Here is a 21785-nt window from a genome sequence, read left to right on the forward strand (position 1 = left end):
TCTTTCAATATGTATACAAATAGTTGCTATGCCATGTAATGCCCAAAACACTTGCGTCATTATGTGTGTGATCAATAGAACCCGAGATAGGACCCCTTGAAACTTACATTTTTGTGAGCTGCTTTTTGGAACATGTTAGCCCGTGCACTGTCGTGCACATACTAATTACAATTATAGTTTTTCACCTTGGGGCAAAGACGTATGTAAATGTTACCTACACAAACTTTCATCAAGATCAGTGACGGGAATCTATAGTGGCACTTCCTCCTCCGTGCAGGATTTTGTCTTGACTGCAGCCACGCAAGGTTCAGATGGCATCCGTAAGGCACACTGCAGAATGGCACACCTCTGTGTGACTGTGGCACAGACCACACCACCTCATTCTCGACGCCCCAGAGGTGGAACAGGACACCACATCGAGTGGAATGTGTGTAATGGATCATAAATACAGAAATCATAGTCCATAAAGGATCCGCCACCATTTTGAAGTAGAACGGTTGGCACTTCTTGAACACTTCTCGCTGTTAATGCAGTAGCTCTCAACAGAAAAACGTAATGAGAAGACTGAGCTATAAACTGCTACCAAGAAAAGTTTCACAGTGCTTACCAATCGATTCCTCGGTCTGCACCAGAGCGTGGGCGTCGCCCTCCAGGTGTCCTTTCTGCTTGAGCTGGATGAGCAGGTCGAGGAAGTCGTTCCTCTTGATGTCTTTCTCCAGTCGCTCGTCGACTGTCTGGCGTACCAGCTCGAGGAAGAAGTCGGAGACGGCGTCGCCCGTGAACTTGGCTTTGAAGCGTTGCAGGAACGGCACGCCGCCGTAAAGGAAACGAAGGGCCATCGTACCTGAGGATGAATTCGAGTAAATAATTCGACACCTTACACAAGGCAAGGACATATCCGCGGGCTTGGACTTCACAACGCTAAACCTTGCGCAGTATCGATAAAAAAGGTTTGTAAGAAAATACTTTCGTGTGCACATTTACGACACATAACCGCCATACCGTTATCACATTTACGACAAATAAAAGCACCAGACAAAAAATTTAAACCACCTGCCATAATAACGCGTAACATGTACCATAAGTAGCTGTAGAAAATGACGATTATACGCCATAGACCTACTAGGTAGCTATGGTTCACTTGATATTCCAAATTGTCCTGAATATTTCCTTTGGGATTCTAGTTGGAGATTTAGTGCTCTAGTCAAGTACCGTAGAATGCCTGGGTGACTATCGAATCAGTGATAATGAAAAGTTTGAATCCTCACTGAGAACAAAACTTTACCACAATGTAAAATTAAACTCTAGCCAGAATTCCTTTATACACATGAAAATGTCTATGATCTTGAGAGTTAATATACATAAAGTAAGAATTAAGTACGCACAAAGGGTAAAATCCAGACAGTGAAATTATCTTAAAAAAAGAAAGGGAAGGAACTTCTTCTGTAACAGGCAGGCTGGACAAAAAGCGGCAAAAATGCAATTACGGTACAGAAGTACATATAGATTCCACATTAAGTACTAGCAGACGGGACATGCCGTCAGATCAGTGCAAACTTCGACAAAACAGAGAAGTGTCAATTAAACAGGCATGTTTCACTTGGGAAATCTTATGTACAGCACACACAGTACCAAGACACAGACACGGTGTGTGCACTCCACCCACAAGAATTCTCCAGGCACCAGGAAGAAAACCAAGTGTAACACCTCTGTCACCTTCCAACGTGTAGTCAGTACCACTGTCTCCCTGTTGTCTTCCTGACTCAATGACCACCGTGTTCGTCTGTTGCTGCCTAGCCCTCCCACTTACTGTTCGGTAAGTGCGACAAGGACGCGCTTACAATAAAAGACTGCAACTTAACGAGACTTGGGAGAGTCCCGAGGCTGTGGTATGTAACGTAGCAGTGTACGATCTCTTTACAAAACTGTATCAATATGAAGAAAATCTTGCATTTGTTTCGGTTATCGTTTCGTAAACATCAAGCTACGTCGTGGCTTAGTGGTAAGCGCACAGGATTCGCATTTGGGAGGACGACGGGTCGAACCACAGTCCGGGCATCTTGATTTAGGTCTTCCGTAATTTCCCTAAATCGCTTCAGGCAAATGACAGGATGATTCCTTTGAAAGGGGACGGCCGACTTCCTTCCCCATCCTTCCCTAATTCAATATAACCAATGACCTCGCTGTCTCGTCCCCTGTCCCTAATGAACCAGCCAACCAAGCGACGTCAGTTGTGAACGATTTGGTCCTAGTTAGGTTATTCTGAGTGAATTGGTTTGGAAGCTAATTTGCGTATGATCTTTCTTGCCGTACTTCAGACTCAGCGTGGCGTGTTCCGTTGACCCAAGGAACATTTGAGAGTAACTCGTGGATACCTGCGGGTCAGTGTGACTATGTAGAATGTGAAAATCATTCTTGTCGGATTGGTGACTTATGGATGCCTTCGTGTGGAGAACTTGTACGAGGGCAGTTCAATAAGTAATGCAACACATTTTTTCTCTCGGCCAATTTTGGTTGAAAAAACCGGAAATTTCTTGTGGAATATTTTCAAACATTCCCGCTTCGTCTCGTATAGTTTCATTGACTTCCGACAGGTGGCAGCCCAGTACGGAGCTGTTAAAATGGCGTCTGTAACGGATGTGCGTTGCAAAGAACTGGCAGTTTCTTTTGGCGGAAAACCAGGGCATCTCAGATATTCATAGGCGCTTGCAGAATGTCTACGGTGATCTGGCAGTGGACAAAAGCGCGGTGAGTCGTTGGGCAAAGCGTGTGTCATCATCGCCGCAAGGTCAAGCAAGACTGTCTGATCTCCCGCGTGCGGGCCGGCCGTGCACAGCTGTGACTCCTGCAATGGCGGAGCGTGCGAATACACTCGTTCGAGATGATCGACGGATCACCATCAAACAACTCAGTGCTCAACTTGACATCTCTGTTGGTAATGCTGTCACAATTGTTCACCAGTGGGATATTCAAAGCTTTGTTCCCGCTGGGTCCCTCGTTGTCTAACCGAACACCATAAAGAGCAAAGGAGAACCATCTGTGCGGAATTGCTTGCTCGTCATGTGGCTGAGGGTGACAATTTCTTGTCAAAGATTGTTTACAGGCTATGAAACATGCGTTCATCACTTCGAACCTGAAACAAAACGGCAATCAATGGAGTGGCGCCACACCCACTCCCCTACCAAGAAAAAGTTTAAAGCCATACCCTCAGCCGGTAAAGTCATGGTTACAGTCTTCTGGGACGCTGAAGGGGTTTTCTGTTCGATGTCCTTCCCCATGGTCAAACGATCAACTCTGAAGTGTATTGTGCTACTCTTCAGAAATTGAAGAAACGACTTCAGCGTGTTCGTAGGCGCAAAAATCAGAACGAACTTCTCCTTCTTCATGACAACGCAAGACCTCACACAAGTCTTCGCACCCGAGAGGAGCACACAAAACTTCAGTGGACTGTTCTTCCTCATGCACCCTACAGCCCCGATCTCGCACCGTCGGATTTCCGTATGTTTGGCCCAATGAAGGACGCAATCCGTGGGACGCACTACGCGGATGATGAAGAAGTTATTGATGCAGTACGAGGTTGGCTCCGACATCGACCAGTGGAATGGTACCGTGCAGGCATACAGGCCCTCATTTCAAGATGGCGTAAGGCCGTAGCATTGAATGAAGATTACGTTGAAAAATAGTGTTGTGTAGCTAAAAGATTGGGGAATAACCTGGTGTATTTCAATGCTGAATAAAACAACCCCTGTTTCAGAAAAAAATGTGTTGCATTACTTATTGAACTGCCCTCGTAGGTCTTCCGTAATTTCCCTACATCGCTTCAGGCAAATGACAGGATGATTCCTTTGAAAGGGGACGGCCGACTTCCTTCCCCATCCTTCCCTAATTCAATATAACCAATGACCTCGCTGTCTCGCCCCCTGTCCCAAATGAACCAGCTAACCAAGCGACGTCAGTTGTGAACGATTTGGTCCTAGTTAGGTTATTCTGAGTGAATTGGTTTGGAAGCTAATTTGCGTATGATCTTTCTTGCCGTACTTGAGACTCAGCGTGGCGTGTTCCGTTGAACATCAAGGAACATTTGAGAGTAACTCGTGGATACCTGCGGGTCAGTGTGACTATGTAGAGTGTGAAAATCATTCTTGTCGGATTGGTGACTTATGGATGCCTTCGTGTGGAGGACTTGTAGTAAAAACAGCCGTTCACTTCCAACAATATTATATTAACACTAAATACAGACTTGACAGCCATTTTGCAACGTGTTCAAGAAGCAATAAAGCCTAATTAATTGAACTTTGAATCATTTAAAGCCTGAAATGAGGCCAAAATGACTGATCCATCAAATGTAGGAGCACCGAGTCAGTTAACAGGGCGCAGTACATTGCATCAAAAATTACCAGCTGCAGTCATAAATATAATTATAATCCAACACTTCATTCCACCACAAATGTCTACACTTACTGAGAGATAAATGATTTTATGTCACACAAGAAGCTATGTATCCACTACTGGCATTGAACTATAGCCATAGTCTAACAACTGAAATCTTGTTAAATATTCTATCATGTTATGTTTATACGTCTACGGCTGTCGAACCGGATCGTTATTAGTGAATCGATGTATTAATTGTGCTAACTGCTGATGAAGGTGTGCTAGAAGCACAAATATCTCGGCATTAATGAGATATCAAATAAAAAATTATAATAAGTGCTGTTGGCAGACATGACATGAACTGTCGGTCACGATACGTATTTTAGTTATAAAATCATTGCTGTAGGTATAATGGTAGATTTGTGCGTAAGTCGAAGTGCTGTACGAAGTGTGTAACTTGGTGGGGAGCTGCTGGAGCACCCACTGGCTCAAGTGTTATGACCTCGGTGTGTTGGTAGGGGAGAGGTGCTCTTGGGAACAGGAGAGATGGAAGGGAAGAAAGGACACGTCGGTCGAGGTGGAGACACTCTTGTTTTCCGCCATCTGACAGTACGGAAGAGTGCGGTGATTTTATTTAAGATGAGACACTTTGGATCGCTTATTTGATCTTAGTCCAATAATAAAGCAATTGTGGCTACATCAGTGATCTCAGATAAACGAGATGCATCCACTGACGCAACAGTATTTTCAATATTTTTAAAACTTCAGAAGCTACTATTTTAAAGTGACTAAATGTTTTCGCTATGAATATCTGAATTAACAACTTTTAGGCGATTCATGTGGTTACAAGAAACGATATCTCAGACCATAGCATTTCACTGTCGCATTCATCCCAGCAAACTACGTATCTGTATCTATTTTATTTCTTGATTTATTACGTTTCTTGTTTATCTATTCATAATGCAAACGTCTGTCACACGCAATATTCTACCAAATAACACAACAAATTAATGCAGCATGAATACCTCGTATCATGCCATGCTTGTGTGGTTAGTTAAGGAATATTTTACTATTTTCCTGGTAATTTTATTTAATTGTTGATTACAAATGCTATAAAAAACGGCGGTTATTAAAAGTGGTGAATTGCTTGTGTTAGCTGACATAATTAGAGTGCCAAAAGAAGCTGTCAGGCAGCTAAAATAAGTATCTAAACAATGTTTAGTGACCATTCATTATCATCTAACATGAGTCCACTTGTGCAAGAATACTAACTTATTTATTCGTAAACAGTTCTTTATTTCTTATTGTTGTGAATACTCTGAGTGTGTCTGAATATTCATAACATTTGTCTATTTAAATATTGTGGTAATATATTAGTTTAGTTCTAGAAGTGGTCAAGTTGAGTCAAAACGTGTCTGGAGAACTAAAGAGCGATGTATTTTTTTGGTGATGAAGGCCTTCAGGCGAAGGAAAAGTAGGCAGTGAGAGAACTGCTGAAGTCAAGTGGAGTCAGGTATTTTTCGAATGATGCACTCAGGGGAGTGATTCTGGACACTTTTCGTTTAGAAGACAGACCTGCCTGAGGTACCATGAGGTCTTTCATCGCGATCGATTATTGACTCTGGGTGGTGAACAGCCCCATAAGTACTGCAATAATTGAGAACACACAGAGTGTGAGTTGCTACTCATGTCTCGATTGTGTTAATTTGTAAATTATTATGTTAAACACTGAAATATTTTGAGCTGGTGAATATTTTGTGTATTGTGATCACGAAATTGACTTAGTTTTCATGCGTCCTCGATTATTTACCCACGTGATTCTGCTAGCATTCTTGTAACACTATCAACGTAACTCTACTGCATTGTGTAAGTTTATTATCTGTCTGTATTTTACCTGGATATCATGGGACTACTTTCTGTTTAGTTGAGATATACTTTCATGAATAAAAAGTATTCGAATAGTTTGTATTATCTACATCACTCACAGATGTTAAAATAGAACCTTTTTTATTAAATTATTCATTTTGCTATTATCTTATATTTCTATGTATTTGATTAATTCGCAATTCTAGCCGGTGCATGGACTATTTGACTGCAGTATCACAGCTTCAGATGGTTATTTGCAGAGAGTTAACTGCTGGGCATGAAAGCAGACGTGAGTGGCTCGACCCCATAACTACACTGAGCTGCCCTTTGTAAACAGATTCATGTATAACTCAGTTACCTACGTTATGAGGAATAACAGTTAAGGGCAAAACTGTTTGCTCATATGGAGAGCTGTTATGAGAGCAACTACTCAGGAGAAAACGGTTATGTAACATCGCAGTTTGGGAATAATTTCGTCCCTGTGGTCTCACTTAAGACCTTTTAAAAACGAGACAAAGCAGCACTAAATTCACAAGAAACATCTTTACATTAATCATAAACAGCGCAAAACAATTATAAAACAGTCACCAGGAATATTAATTTGATCCCGTAAATACATTTGAACAATGTACACTCTCTTTTACAGATAACTAAAGGCATCTCAAGTCCCAATCTTGAAAGTCTAGAAGAGAATGTAAATCAATCTGCACTCGTCAGTCTTCTGTTGCCAATCATCACATTCTCCATGCAAAAATGTGAACAATCTTAATTTCTCTCAGCTGATACTCCCTGGAAAACACAAAAATATCGTAAAATTCTGACTAAAGTGACAAATCGATTAAAGTTAATTATACACACGATGTTCCCTACGATAATCATTAACATGTTACAACAATAACTTTACCCACAGGTTATAATCTACATCCCAAAATCTCAAGCAAAGTAAAGAAACTCCTTCATCATCAGTACACCACTCTATCCCCATATATTCATTACTGTTGTACAGGTCACAACGAAATCCATAACCAAAATTTACAGTTGCTTACGCCCTTAATGCATGCAGTGAGGTGTATGCACTCTGCACTGATGCGACCTGCCTCCTCTTTCTTTTTTGGCAGCGACACTGCTACGAATGGTAATGAATCTGGCACACCAGAGAAGTCTGTATATGTTCTACATGTAAAACTGTTGTGAACATCAACAGCTATGGCTTAACGTTCATCAGTACGGTCATCTCAGATACCTGTTATGGAGCTTGATATTGGTGACGAATTTCTTAATTTTTTTCCTTCTGTGTGAAAGAGATTGCTAACAGTATCTGCTGACTTATGTGGTACTCCAGTAGTCTAGCACTGTGCTGTCCCATTCTCTCCTGTCCTTCGAGCATCTTCATACTGGCTTTCTGTATGTGCTTCCACTTTTATCATAATGTCCTAGGATAATTTCGCACTGGATCCCGATTGCTTACTACCTTATGTTTGAGCTTTTTCCCACCATATACCATGTCTTATTGTGGTAAACCTGTATTCCATGGAATCTTAGATTTACAAGATCCGAATCATTGTCATGGCTATTCACATAGTGGCTTGGTGTTCTTCCTATTGTTTAATGTGCATACTGCATTCTTCCGTTTGTCTGTCAGTGTCATGGACTGCTCATCAACTTGCAGATATGCAATACATGACGCAACTGTGTCATCAGTTCCCTCATAATAGTGCTGCTCTGCTCCTTGACAAATTTATATTGAACACTATCTTTAGTAAGCAATTATTCACCATGGACTCTGCTGCCATATTTGCTTGGTGATTCCGGATTGCTATCAACCTCACATATCATAATAAACAATCTACACTCCTGGAAATGGAAAAAAGAACACATTGACACCGGTGTGTCAGACCCACCATAATTGCTCCGGACACTGCGAGAGGGCTGTACAAGCAATGATCACACGCACGGCACAGCGGACACACCAGGAACCGCGGTGTTGGCCGTCGAATGGCGCTAGCTGCGCAGCATTTGTGCACCGCCGCCGTCAGTGTCAGCCAGTTTGCCGTGGCATACGGAGCTCCATCGCAGTCTTTAACACTGGTAGCATGCCGCGACAGCGTGGACGTGAACCGTATGTGCAGTTGACGGACTTTGAGCGAGGGCGTATAGTGGGCATGCGGGAGGCCGGGTGGACGTACCGCCGAATTGCTCAACACGTGGGGCGTGAGGGCTCCACAGTACATCGATGTTGTCGCCAGTGGTCGGCGGAAGGTGCACGTGCCCGTCGACCTGGGACCGGACCGCAGCGACGCACGGATGCACGCCAAGACCGTAGGATCCTACGGAGTGCCGTAGGGGACCGCACCGCCACTTCCCAGCAAATTAGGGACACTGTTGCTCCTGGGGTATCGGCGAGGACCATTCGCAACCGTCTCCATGAAGCTGGGCTACGGTCCCGCACACCGTTAGGCCGTCTTCCGCTCACGCCCCAACATCGTGCAGCCCGCCTCCAGTGGTGTCGCGACAGGCATGAATGGAGGGACGAATGGAGACGTGTCGTCTTCAGCGATGAGAGTCGCTTCTGCCTTGGTGCCAATGATGGTCGTATGCGTGTTTGGCGCCGTGCAGGTGAGCGCCACAATCAGGACTGCATACGACCGAGGCACACAGGGCCAACACCCGGCATCATGGTGTGGGGAGCGATCTCCTACACTGGCCGTACACCACTGGTGATCGTCGAGGGGACACTGAATAGTGCACGGTACATCCAAACCGTCATCGAACCCATCGTTCTACCATTCCTAGACCGGCAAGGGAACTTGCTGTTCCAACAGGACAATGCACGTCCGCATGTATCCCGTGCCACCCAACGTGCTCTAGAAGGTGTAAGTCAACTACCCTGGCCAGCAAGATCTCCGGATCTGTCCCCCATTGAGCATGTTTGGGACAGGATGAAGCGTCGTCTCACGCGGTCTGCACGTCCAGCACGAACGCTGGTCCAACTGAGGCGCCAGGTGGAAATGGCATGGCAAGCCGTTCCACAGGACTACATCCAGCATCTCTACAATCGTCTCCATGGGAGAATAGCAGCCTGCATTGCTGCGAAAGGTGGATATACACTGTACTAGTGCCGACATTGTACATGCTCTGTTGCCTGTGTCTATGTGCCTGTGGTTCTGTCAGTGTGATCATGTGATGTATCTGACTCCAGGAATGTGTCAATAAAGTTTCCCCTTCCTGGGACAATGAATTCACGGTGTTCTTATTTCAATTTCCAGGAGTGTATTATGACACGAATATAATGGTTCACTGATGGTGTTTGTGGAAAAGGCTCTAAAATATCCATTCCTATCATTTTAAAAGTCCTGCTATCTTCAAGCAACATTTGCAGTGGAATATGTTGATAGCTTAATTCGGCCTGCTTCACACAACGTACTCAGTTTTTAACATACTTCCAGTTGTATTCCTTGGACACAGCACCAGTACTTTTCAGTATTTTGTTACTATATAGTTCTATGGATCCATAATAGATAACAAACGATCATGTTCTTTTCTTAATAATTGTTCTCATAATACACAAAATGGACCTTAAGCTTTTGAAACAGTTTTATTGTCCCTGTTCATGACATAATTCTTTTTTAAAGAAATGACTGCTTTCAGTTCAACGTCAGTCATCTTCAGATCTGATTGTATCATTTACAACAGTAAGCTGGCCAATTATCAGCTAAATTTACATGTTATATAGTATAATAAATATTATACGATGTACCATGTAAATTTTGGGGATTGTTTCATGGATTAGTCTTTTAGCTGCTGCAATAAGGGGTGAGGATTGTTCATCTTGAACCAAAAACTGTCATTTTTTTAAAAAAAATTAATGCAGTAAAGATGGATAATAAATCTGTTTTCATCCCAGTGAATATAAGTTCTATCTCCAAGAACGTTATATGAATTTTTGCAAAGTTTGTTGTCTTGCATGATACACCATCATTTGTGTAGAACAGTGGTTGTATCTCATAGAGCTCACACTCCTTGTCAGTAGCCTGTGCTCCTTCTCACTCCACAATGGTGAGACCTACTGTCAGCAATACGCTAGTCACTATATCACCATGTCAGTTCATTCAACAACATGTTTTATCTTCATTCAATGCCACATCCATTCCATATGTAATTTGTTAGAAATAAGCCAGTATGGGAGGTTGCACTCATGGTCTAGGGGTAGCATATTTTAATAGCAATCAAAATATCCTCACTCCTGCATTCGAGCCCCACCACTACTTAGGTTTTGAATAATAATCATCAGCAATGGCGGCTGAAGACTTCTATCATATGCTGAGTGGTACTTAAGGTACGTAAATAAATTAGTGAAATCAATGTGAAGTGAAGTAGAAATTAGAAATTAAATGAAAAACGTAGTTTAGTTTAGAAGAGTTACACACTGGCAAATAGCGGGAAGAGCAGCAGAGGCAATGACCGTGAAGTCAGCACATTGAGGAAAAGCCATCGCCCTCCCCACATAAGCGGAAGCTGTCGATTCAGCCGTCAGGGCATCGCCCGACCGTCTCACGTGTTTCTCAATTGTCACATGCGACCAAAGGCCCTCTCCTACATTCCAAGAGCCAATGACTAACGTTAAGAAAATTCTTTGAGAAGCTTTCCAACGTGACAGAAGAGGCAATGACTGTGAAGTCGTTCACCTCCAGTGAACTGAAGTAAATAAATATGTGAGATGCAGTGGGCCTGACAGTAGTTTTCAGTTCAGTTTCGGTGCTGAAGACCGTCATGCAGGAAGAGACTACATCGCACACAGAAGCACCAAGTCCGCCGCTGTAATGGAATAGCAAGCAGCAGCCTCATCGCCAGAAGACAGAAGTTAGAAGGTATTTGAAGACTGGTTTTAACCTACCTGGGTGACTCGTGAGGATGGGAAGGAGACAGCCTCACATCAGCAGTCGCCTGTGAGCTGGTGATGAAGATCTGACAGCTGAAGACTGGCAAGCTGGAGTCCGTTGTTCGAGTCCGGGACACTGGCCTTCCCCCTCCGCGCCGCTCCACTGGCCGACGCACAACACGGCCACATGTGGCCGCATAGAGAGAAAAACACTGGGACGCCACATCCAAGGTATCACCATCCGATTCACGACTTCGTTCTCAATAATGAAACGGGCCACCGCATGATGCGGATCTCCAGTCAACTGGGCGAAATGGCGACACTAGATACACACTGCCAGGTGTAATCAGACGCCGCCGCTGCCGTAGGACAAGGCTTCACAGACGACACAGCTGTCGCTCTCCCAGCCAGATCAATCCAGTAGGACACCATTGTACAAATCTTTCAATAAAAGTTATCTTATGTAAAAATGTTGTTTCATTCTACCTCATACCCGAGCCAAGGAAGAAACCACCCTACCCACATGTTGTTACGAGAGAAAAAGTAATTTATTTAGTGTTTTTCACCCTGACATAATGCCTTAGAATCAAATGCCCTTTGCAATAATGCTCATCCTGACAATTGACTAGCATCAAAAGAGGTGATACAGTTACACATAAAAGGTCACTATCGTTCAGCCAGCACACTTAGAGGAGGCGGAGGAGCAGGGCACTCTTTTGTCCTCTGGGTTGAAAACTACCCCTAAAGGCAGAAGAATCAGCAATGATTAACAGCATGAAGACGCAGAAGGCAATAGAAGCCATTGCATTAAGGAACATCTACAGGACATGTGGCATGTAACTGAGGAAGTGTTATGATGATCTCTCCATTGGCAATAGATACCTGAATAGTCCCCTATTTGCATCTCTAGGAGAGGACACGAAGGGGGAGATGATTATGAGAAAAAGATTGAATATCTAACTAAAGATTAACGTTCTAACAGAAGGCGCATGGAATGTCGGAAGTCCAAATGTGGTAGGGAAGCTAGGAAGTCTGAAAAGGAAAATGCTTATGGTTTGCCTAGTGCTGGTAGCAATAAAGTACAGAAGAATGGAAAAGAAAATTGAAATTGTGTTGGATGAGGATTAGTATAGCTTTAGAACAGGCAAAGGCCCCATAGATACAATTCAGAAGTTTCAGTTCAAAAAGGAAGTAATACTAAAAAAAGAAAACCAAGACACATTCAAGGATTATCGACCTTGAAAAAGCGTTCGACAATGTCAGATGGTGCAAGATGTTTGAAATTCTGAGGAAAATGTCGGTAAGCTATAGAGAGAGAGTAGTAAATACAACTTGTACAAGAGCCAAGAGAGAATAATAAGAGTGGAAGATCAATAACGAAGTGCACGGATTAAAAAGGGTATAATACAGGAATGTAGTCTTTCGCCCCTACTGTTCAATCCATACACCGAAGAAGAAATAATGAAAGTAAAACAAAGGCTAAGGAATGGAATTAAAATTCTAGATGAAAGGATATCATTGATATAATTCGCTAATGACATTGCCATCTTCCGTGAAAGGTAGCAAGAATTATATGACTTCCTGAATGGCTGAACAATGTAATGAGTACAAAATACGGACTGAGAGTAAATCGAAGAAACATGACAGTAATGGGAAGTATCAGAAATGAGAACAACGAAAAACTGAAAATGACGATTGTTGGTCATGAAGTAGATGAAGTTAAGGAATTCTGCCACCTAAGCACCAAGATAACGAATGACGGATGGAGCAAGGAGGACATTAAAACATAGGCCTTCATTTGATGAGGAAATCTCTGATAATGTAAGTGTGGAGCACAGCATGGTGTATCAGTGAAACCAGAACTATGAGAAAACAGGAAAGAAGAGAATCTAAGCATTTGAGATGTGGTGCTACAAAAGAATTTTGAATGTTAGGTGGGTTGACAAGGCAAGGAATGATGAAGTTCTCCAGAGAATCGGCGAGAGAAGGCATATATGGAAAACACTAACAAGAAGAAGGCACGGGACGGTAGGACATCTACAAGGCATCATATAATAACTTTCATCGTACTAGAGAGTGCTGTAGGGCATGAAAACTGTACAGAAAGACAGACAATAGGATACTGTACTGTTCTTCAGCCTGAAGACTGGTTTGATGTAGCTCTCCATGATACTCGGTCCTCCACGAGCCTCTTCACCTCTGGATAACTATTGCATCCTGCATCCTCGTGAATATTCTTACTGTCTTCATGTCTTGATCCCCCTCTACGATCTTTACCTCCCACACTTCAGTTGAACACTAAACTGGTGATCCCTTGATGTCCCAGAATGTGTTCTACTAACCAAACCCTTCCTAACGTAAAGTTGTGCCACAAGCATCTTGCCTCCCCAATTCTATTCAGTATCTTCTCATAATTTACGTGATGTACCCATTTAATCTTTAACATTCCTCTGTAGCAACACATTTCGAAAGCTTCTATTGTTTTTGGTCTAATCTGTTTATCGTTCATGTTCCACTTCCATATATTCCTACACTCCCGACAAATACATCCAGAAAAGAACTTTTCAACACTTAAATCTGTATTCGATGTTAGCGAAATTCTCTTCTTCGAAATATTTTTCTTCATCCTGTGTCCTCCTTTCAAGACAATGTTCATTGTATTCAACTGCTCTTACAAGTGCTTCGCGATCTCTGACGGAATGACAATGTCATTAGCAAATCTCGAAGTTTTATTTTTTTCCCAGAGCTTAAATTCCTACTCCAAATTTGACTGTTGTTTCCTTTAGTGCCTGATCAATGTACAGATTGAATTATATCGGGGACAGGCTACAAACCTGTCCGCTCGCTTCTCAACTGCTGTCCCTAGACTCTTATTACTGCTTTTTGGTGTCTGTACAAGAAGTAAATAGTCAAATTTATAGCGAAACTACCAGCCACCCACGTAGGTCTAAACTGTTTTTTTTTTTTATTTATTTTTTTTATTTTAACGAAGTCTCAGCGTCCTATACCCCGTTTGACAACAATATACCCGCTTTGTTAGGAAATATTAATAAACATTTGTGATCATATTTAGTGTTAAAATTAATTTGCGAAGTCTCTATATGTATAGGCTAGTAACAACAGTGTCTTTCGACTATTGAAAAGTTTATAATTAATGTGAAATTAGAATCAGAACATTCTTCGCTAGTAATTACTAATAAAGAGCAGATCTTAATGTTCTACACACCCTGTTCCAACACTTCATGACCATCGGTATTATCATTTTCAATACACACATTAGGAGGCTTGAGGTTCATATAAAATTTTCGGTACACCTACGATTGTGAAGTATTCCTTCTAACTACACTCCTGGAAATTGAAATAAGAACACCGTGAATTCATTGTCCCAGGAAGGAGAAACTTTATTGACACATTCCTGGGGTCAGATACATCACATGATCACACTGACAGAACCACAGGCACATAGACACAGGCAACAGAGCATGCACAATGTCGGCACTAGTACAGTGTATATCCACCTTTCGCAGCAATGCAGGCTGCTATTCTCCCATGGAGACGATCGTAGAGATGCTGGATGTAGTCCTGTGGAACGGCTTGCCATGCCATTTCCACCTGGCGCCTCAGTTGGACCAGCGTTCGTGCTGGACGTGCAGACCGCGTGAGACGACGCTTCATCCAGCCCCAAACATGCCCAATGGGGGACAGATCCGGAGATCTTGCTGGCCAGGGTAGTTGACTTACACCTTCTAGAGCACGTTGGGTGGCACGGGATACATGCGGACGTGCATTGTCCTGTTGGAACTGCAAGTTCCCTTGCCGGTCTAGGAATGGTAGAACGATGGGTTCGATGACGGTTTGGATGTACCGCGCACTATTCAGTGTCCCCTCGACGATCACCAGTGGTGTACGGCCAGTGTAGGAGATCGCTCCCCATACCATGATGCCGGGTGTTGGCCCTGTGTGCCTCGGTCGTATGCAGTCCTGATTGTGGCGCTCACCTGCACGGCGCCAAACACGCATACGACCATCATTGGCACCAAGGCAGAAGCGACTCTCATCGCTGAAGACGACACGTCTCCATTCGTCCATCCATTCACGCCTGTCGCGACACCACTGGAGGCGGGCTGAACGATGTTGGGGCGTGAGCGGAAGACGGCCTAACGGTGTGCGGGACCGTAGCCCAGCTTCATGGAGACGGTTGCGAATGGTCCTCGCCGATACCCCAGGAGCAACAGTGTCCCTAATTTGCTGGGAAGTGGCGGTGCGGTCCCCTACGGCACTGCGTAGGATCCTACGGTCTTGGCGTGCATCCGTGCGTCGCTGCGGTCCGGTCCCAGGTCGACGGGCACGTGCACCTTCCGCCGACCACTGGCGACAACATCGATGTACTGTGGAGACCTGACGCCCCACGTGTTGAGCAATTCGGCGGTACGTCCACCCGGCCTCCCACATGCCCACTATACGCCCTCGCTCAAAGTCCGTCAACTGCACATACGGTTCACGTCCACGCTGTCGCGGCATGCTACCAGTGTTAAAGACTGTGATGGAGCTCCGTATGCCACGGCAAACTGGCTGACACTGACGGCGGCGGTGCACAAATGTTGCGCAGCTAGCGCCATTCGACGGCCAACACCGCGGTTCCTGGTGTGTCCGCTGTGCCGTGCGTGTGATCATTGCTTGTACAGCCCTCTCGCAGTGTCCGGAGCAAGTATGGTGGGTCTGACACACCGGTGTCAATGTGTTCTTTTTTCCATTTCCAGGAGTGTATATGATCTAGTGGATGTCGATATGTATAGTGTAGGGATACAGATACAGATAAAGCTGATTTACCATAAGATCAGCGGTCGTTATAAGAATGCATACTTGCTACAATCTCAGCATCGATGACGATATGCTTTAGGCCCTTATGACTGTCTGCACCTCAATTGCTTATTTATTCCTAGACATGTTGTCAGTTTGTTATGTTTTAGGCTTTCATATTCTAGGATAAGATTGATTATTGTGACTTCTCTCGTTTTTCTTTCACTGTTGTGATATTATTTTAGGTGTAATACTTCATACATTCTTTATTGAAATATTGAGGGAAATCAAACAGACAGATTAGTTTATCGTGTGTTCTATTGTGTTAGACATTAAGTTTGGAATTTACTTGTATCGTCTTGTATATTCACTGGGATTCGCTGAAATTGATTGAAATATGTATTTTAATGCTACTAAGAATTTATGCCCACAAAATCGCCAGCCAGTGTCCTCTCCCATCGTTTCTTGCACCATAGTATTAATGAGCAAAATGAGAAACGGTTGGTTTACTTTGAATATACTACAGTTCTCTCCTATTAAGTCACTGTATGCCAAGTAAATACGTTAAATTTTGAATGTGAGCAGGTGCAGCACCTAGTGAGTCGTGACCTCTTTAATATTTGAACTGTTGAAATATTACCGGTGACTGATTATAATTTTTTCCGATATCGCTTTGACTGTGATACACCCATCTTTGAGCAATACAGCCTTCGCTTCTTGTGCGATTACTAAATTTCGTGAGCTATCTGAACTCTGACCTAAACTTTTAGACTGGAGATTTTAATGTGTTGCAGAGTGGCTGTTTCACACCTCTTTTTTCCAGTTATCAGCCAGCTTTTGGTGTCTGCTATCTTATTTTGATATCTTCCACTGCCTTTACTCTTTCTTATCTTAGTTTAGAACTGACATTGAGATCTTCGTTACTTTTTTTGCAAGTTTGCATTATCTTGGCTTTCTGGACTCTCTTTACGTTTCTATTCGGAGTTCTCCTTTTAGTCATTTTATGAGATTCCTCTACTAATGTCTCATTACATTTTGTTACCGACGGTGAAGATGTTGCTTTTATGCGCCCTCAGAAAGTTAGCATCATAATCATGACTATCCCGCGATTACCGTTCCTTGACAAAGAGATGGTGTGCCACTTCGTCCGTAGACACTCGGACCTCGTACATCATACTGGAAACGTCAGCTGTGTCACACGTTCTTCTATTGGTGTCACAGACTTCCTCCAACTTAGCATGGATTGACTCAGTGCTGAAAAAGACGGTCGTGTGAAACCCAGCTCGCGCTATTCGTCCACGAGACTCAGAGGGCTATAGACATGGGTTCCCAGGTAGATGCCGTCTTTCTTGACTTCCGCAAGGCGTTCGATACAGTTCCCACAGACGTTTAATGAACAAAGTAAGAGCATATGGACTATCAGACCAATTGTGTGATTGGATTGAGGAGTTCCTAGATAACAGAACGCAGCATGTCATTCTCAATGGACAGAAGTCTTCCGAAGTAAGAGTGATTTCAGGTGTGCCACAGGGGAGTATCATGGGACCGTTGCTGTTCACAATATACATAAATGACCTTGTGGGTGACATCGGAAGTTCACTGAGGCTTTTTGCAGATGATGCTGTGGTGTATCGAGAGGTTGTAACTATGGAAAATTGTACTGAAATGCAGGAGGATCTGCAGCGAATTGACGCATGGTGCAGGGAATGGCAATTGAATCTCAATGTAGACAAGTGTAATGTGCTGCGAATACATAGAAAGATATATCCCTTATCATTTAGCTACAATATAGCAGGTCAGCAACTGGAAGCAGTTAATTCCATAAATTATCTGGGAGTACGCATTAGGAGTGATTTAAAATGGAATGATCATATAAAGTTGATCGTCGGTAAAGCAGATGCCAAACTGAGATTCATTGGAAGAATCCTAATGAAATGCAATCCGAAAACAAAGGGAGTAGGTTACAGTACACTTGTTCCGCCACTGCTTGAATACTGCTCAGCAGTGTGGGATCCGTACCAGATAGGGTTGATAGAAGAGATAGAGAAGATCCAACGAAGAGCAGCGCGCTTCGTTGCAGGATCATTTAGTAATCGCGAAAGCGTTACGGAGCTGATCAGTGGAAGACTCTACAGGAGAGACGCTCAGTAGCTCGGTACGGGCTTTTGTAAAAGTTTCGAGAACATACCTTCACCGAAGAGTCCAGCAGTATATTGCTCCCTCCTACGTATATCTCGCGAAGAGACCATGAGGATAAAATCTGAGAGATTAGAGCCCACACAGAAGCATACCGACAATCCTTCTTTCCACGAACAATACGAGACTGGAATGGAAGGGAGAACCGATAGAGGTACTCAGGGTACCCTCCGCCACACACCGTCAGGTGGCTTGCGGAGTATGGATGTAGATGTAGATGTAGAACTTCCTGTCAGATTAAAACTATGAGCCGGACCGAGACTCGAACTCGGGATCTTTGCCTTTCGCGGGCAAGTGCTCTACCAACTGAACTACCCAAGCACGACTCACGCCCCGTCCTCACAGCTTCATTTCTGCGAGTACCTCGTCTCCTACCTTCCATACTTTACAGAAGCTCTCCTGCGAACCTGCAGAACTAGCACTCCTGAAAGAAAGGATATTGCGGAGACATGGCTTAGCCACAGCCTGGGGGAAGTTTCCAGAATGACACATTTACCCTGCGCCGAGGTACTGGCAGAAGTGAAGCTGTGAGGACGGGGCGTGAGTCGTGCTTTAGTAGCTCAGTTGGTAGAGCACTTGCCCGCGAAAGACAAAAGTCCCGAGTTCGAGTCTCGGTCCGGCACACAGTTCTAATCGGCCAGGAAGTTTCATATCAGCGCACACTCCGCTGCAGAGTGAAAATTTCATTCTGATTCAGTGTAGTTTCCATTCAACAGCAGAAAAACGGAATATCGCACAATATTCTACTTTACCAATGGTCTCTGGCGTTTTGTCTGCCGGTGAGCTACGGTACTGGGGTAGAGGAATTTTAATGTGTGCCTGGCCTGTAGACTTGGTGATGTCGACAAAGATACGGTTCCACTTACTCTTTCTAGGCTTGAACATTTTTCTGCCGATTTCCCGAAACGTCGAGTCAGGGTCCTGGAGCGCGTTGCACTGCAGGCCGAAGGCGCAGGTGCCGATGACGTCAGTGGAGAACTTGGCGAGCGCGTCGCGCATCTCGAGGACGGCGCCGGCGCCGGCGCCGTGGGCGTCGGCCAGGGCGGCGTCGGTGCTGGCCTGCAGCTGGGCGGCGCACTCGGCCAGCAGCGGGAACATGGCCTTGATGCGGCCCGACGTGAATGTGGGCGACAGCTTGGTGCGCAGCGGCCGCCACGTGCGGCTGCCCACGTGGAACAGGTTCAGCGCCATCGGTGTCGTACGCGCATCCGACACCTGGAAGCGAACAAAGAGTTGCGTGCGACTACAGTGGGCTGCGAGAGCGCTACAGGTTGTTGAGCCCCCTAATGGGTATGAGTTTTCTCCCCCTCGCGACTTATGCAATCTGCGTGTAAGCGTATCTGTGGAGTGTGGGTATACGAGGTGCATTCAAGTTCTAAGGCCTCCGATTTTTCTAATTAACTACTCACCCGAAATCGATGAAACTGGCGTTACTTCTCGACGTTATCGCCCTGCAGATGTACACATTTTTCAAACGCTGACGCCACGATTCCATGGCAACGGCGAAGGCTTCTTTAGGAGTCTGTTTTGACCACTGGAAAATCGCTGAGGCAATAGCAGCACGGCTGGTGAATGTGCGGCCACGGAGAGTGTCTTTCATTGTTGGAAAAAGCCAAAAGTCACTAGGAGCCAGGTCAGGTGAGTAGGGAGCATGAGGAATCACTTCAAAGTTGTTATCACGAAGAAACTGTTGCGTAACGTTAGCTCGATGTGCGGGTGCGTTGTCTTGGTGAAACAGCACACGCGCAGCCCTTCCCGGACGTTTTTGTTGCAGTGCAGGAAGGAACTTGTTCTTCAAAACATTTTCGTAAGATGAACCTGTTACCGTAGTGCCCTTTGGAACGCAATGGGTAAGGATTACGCCCTCGCTGTCCCAGAACATGTACACCATCATTTTTTCAGCACTGACGGTTACCCGAAATTTTTTTTGGTGGCGGTGAATCTGTGTGCTTCCATTGAGCTGACTGGCGCTTTGTTTCTGGATTGAAAAATGGCATCCACGTCTCATCCATTGTCACAACCGACGAAACGAAAGTCCCATTCATGCTGTCGTTGCGCGTCAACATTGCTTGGCAACATGCCACACGGGCAGCCATGTGGTCGTCCGTCAGCATTCGTGGCACCCACCTGGATGACACTTTTCGCATTTTCAGGTCGTCATGCAGGATTGTGTGCACAGAACCCACAGAAATGCCAACTCTGGAGGCGGTCTGTTCAACAGTCATTCGGCGATCCCCCAAAACAATTCTCTCCACTTTCTCGATCATGTCGTCAGACCGGCTTGTGCGAGCACGAGGTTGTTTCAGTTTGTTGTCACATGATGTTCTGCCTTCATTAAACTGTCGCACCCACGAACGCACTTTCGACACATCCATAACTCCATCACCACATGTCTCCTTCAACTGTCGATGAATTTCAATTGGTTTCACACCACGCAAATTCAGAAAACGAATGATTGCACGCTGTTCAAGTAAGGAAAACGTCGCCATTTTAAGTATTTAAAACAGTTCTCATTCTTGCCGCTGGCGGTAAAATTCCATCTGCCGTACGGTGCTGCCATCTCTGGGACATATTGACCATGAACGCGGACTCATTTTAAAACAATGCGCATGTTTATATCTCTTTCCAGTCCGGAGAAAAAAAATCGGAGGCCTTAGAACTTGAATGCACCTCGTATGTCAGAGTTTCTTTTTACATTTGTGACATCGTAGATGGATAGCTTCCTCACCAGCGTTGCATAGTTGGCAACGGAAACACAAGTTTCCGACAGATGCCGATACAGGCCGCACGGGGACCCGGAGGAGCCAGTGACGCACACCTGCTGAGTCACAGCTTCAGAAGCTCCGATTACGAGTGCCCTATGCCGCCGCAAAATACGAGGGTCACTCCAAAGAAATGCACACTATTTTTTTTTAATCCATCTTTTATTCTACATGTTTGAAGGCTTTAAAGTGTGTAAATACATCCTTTAGGAACAATATTTTCATTCCTCCACATAATTTCCATTCCTCTCAACTGCCTTACGCCATCTTGGAACCAGCGCCTGTGTACCCGCACAGTAAAATTCTGGACCAACCTGTTGGAGCCACTGTTTGGCAGCGTGCACAAGGGAGTCATCATCTTCAAAATGGTTCAAATGGCTCTGGGCACTGTGGGAGTTAACATCTGAGGTCATCAGTCCATTAGAACTTAGAACTACTTAAACTAACCTAAGGACATCACTCACATCCATGCCTGAGGCAGAATTCGAACCTGCGACCGTAGCGGTCGCTCGGTTCCAGACTGAAGCGCCTAGAACCGCTCTGCCACACCGGCCAGCTCATCATCTTCAAACCTTGTTCCACGAAGAAAGTCTTTCAGTTTCCCAAAGAGATGATAGTCACATGGAGCCAGGTCAGGACTGTAAGGTTCGTGTTTCCGTGTTGTCTGTCCGAGTTTTGTGGTCGCTTCCATGGTTTTTTGACCGACATGTAGCCGTGCATTGTCGTGCAACAGCAAAACATCCTGCTTTTGCCGATGTGGTCTAACACGACTCAGTCGAGCTTGAAGTTTATTCAGTGTCATAACATATGCATCAGAATTTATGGTGGCTCCACTTGGCATGATGTCCACAAGCAAGAGTCCTTCAGAATCGAAAAACACCGTAGCCCTAACTTCTGCAACAGAAGGTGTG

General features: G+C 44.6%; 2 protein-coding genes across 2 annotated transcripts in view; both read right to left on the reverse strand.

Moving 5' to 3' along the window:
• The window catches only part of LOC126199134 (cytochrome P450 6a2-like), a 259881-nt gene that overhangs the window by 197402 nt on the left and 40694 nt on the right, over nucleotides 1–21785 (reverse strand). The gene's annotated exons all lie outside the window — the stretch shown is intronic.
• LOC126199697 (cytochrome P450 6k1-like) overlaps nucleotides 1–21785 on the reverse strand; it is a 71395-nt gene that overhangs the window by 42726 nt on the left and 6884 nt on the right. Inside the window, exons 2-4 of the mRNA XM_049936623.1 lie at nucleotides 19151–19327; nucleotides 18979–19048; nucleotides 608–844 (exon numbers count right to left, since the gene is read on the reverse strand). Coding sequence (XP_049792580.1) covers nucleotides 608–844; nucleotides 18979–19048; nucleotides 19151–19327 — 484 coding nt within the window. The remainder of the gene's footprint in view (nucleotides 1–607; nucleotides 845–18978; nucleotides 19049–19150; nucleotides 19328–21785) is intronic.

This window comes from Schistocerca nitens, chromosome 8 (assembly GCF_023898315.1).
Source record: "Schistocerca nitens isolate TAMUIC-IGC-003100 chromosome 8, iqSchNite1.1, whole genome shotgun sequence".
NCBI lineage: Eukaryota > Metazoa > Arthropoda > Insecta > Orthoptera > Acrididae > Schistocerca > Schistocerca nitens.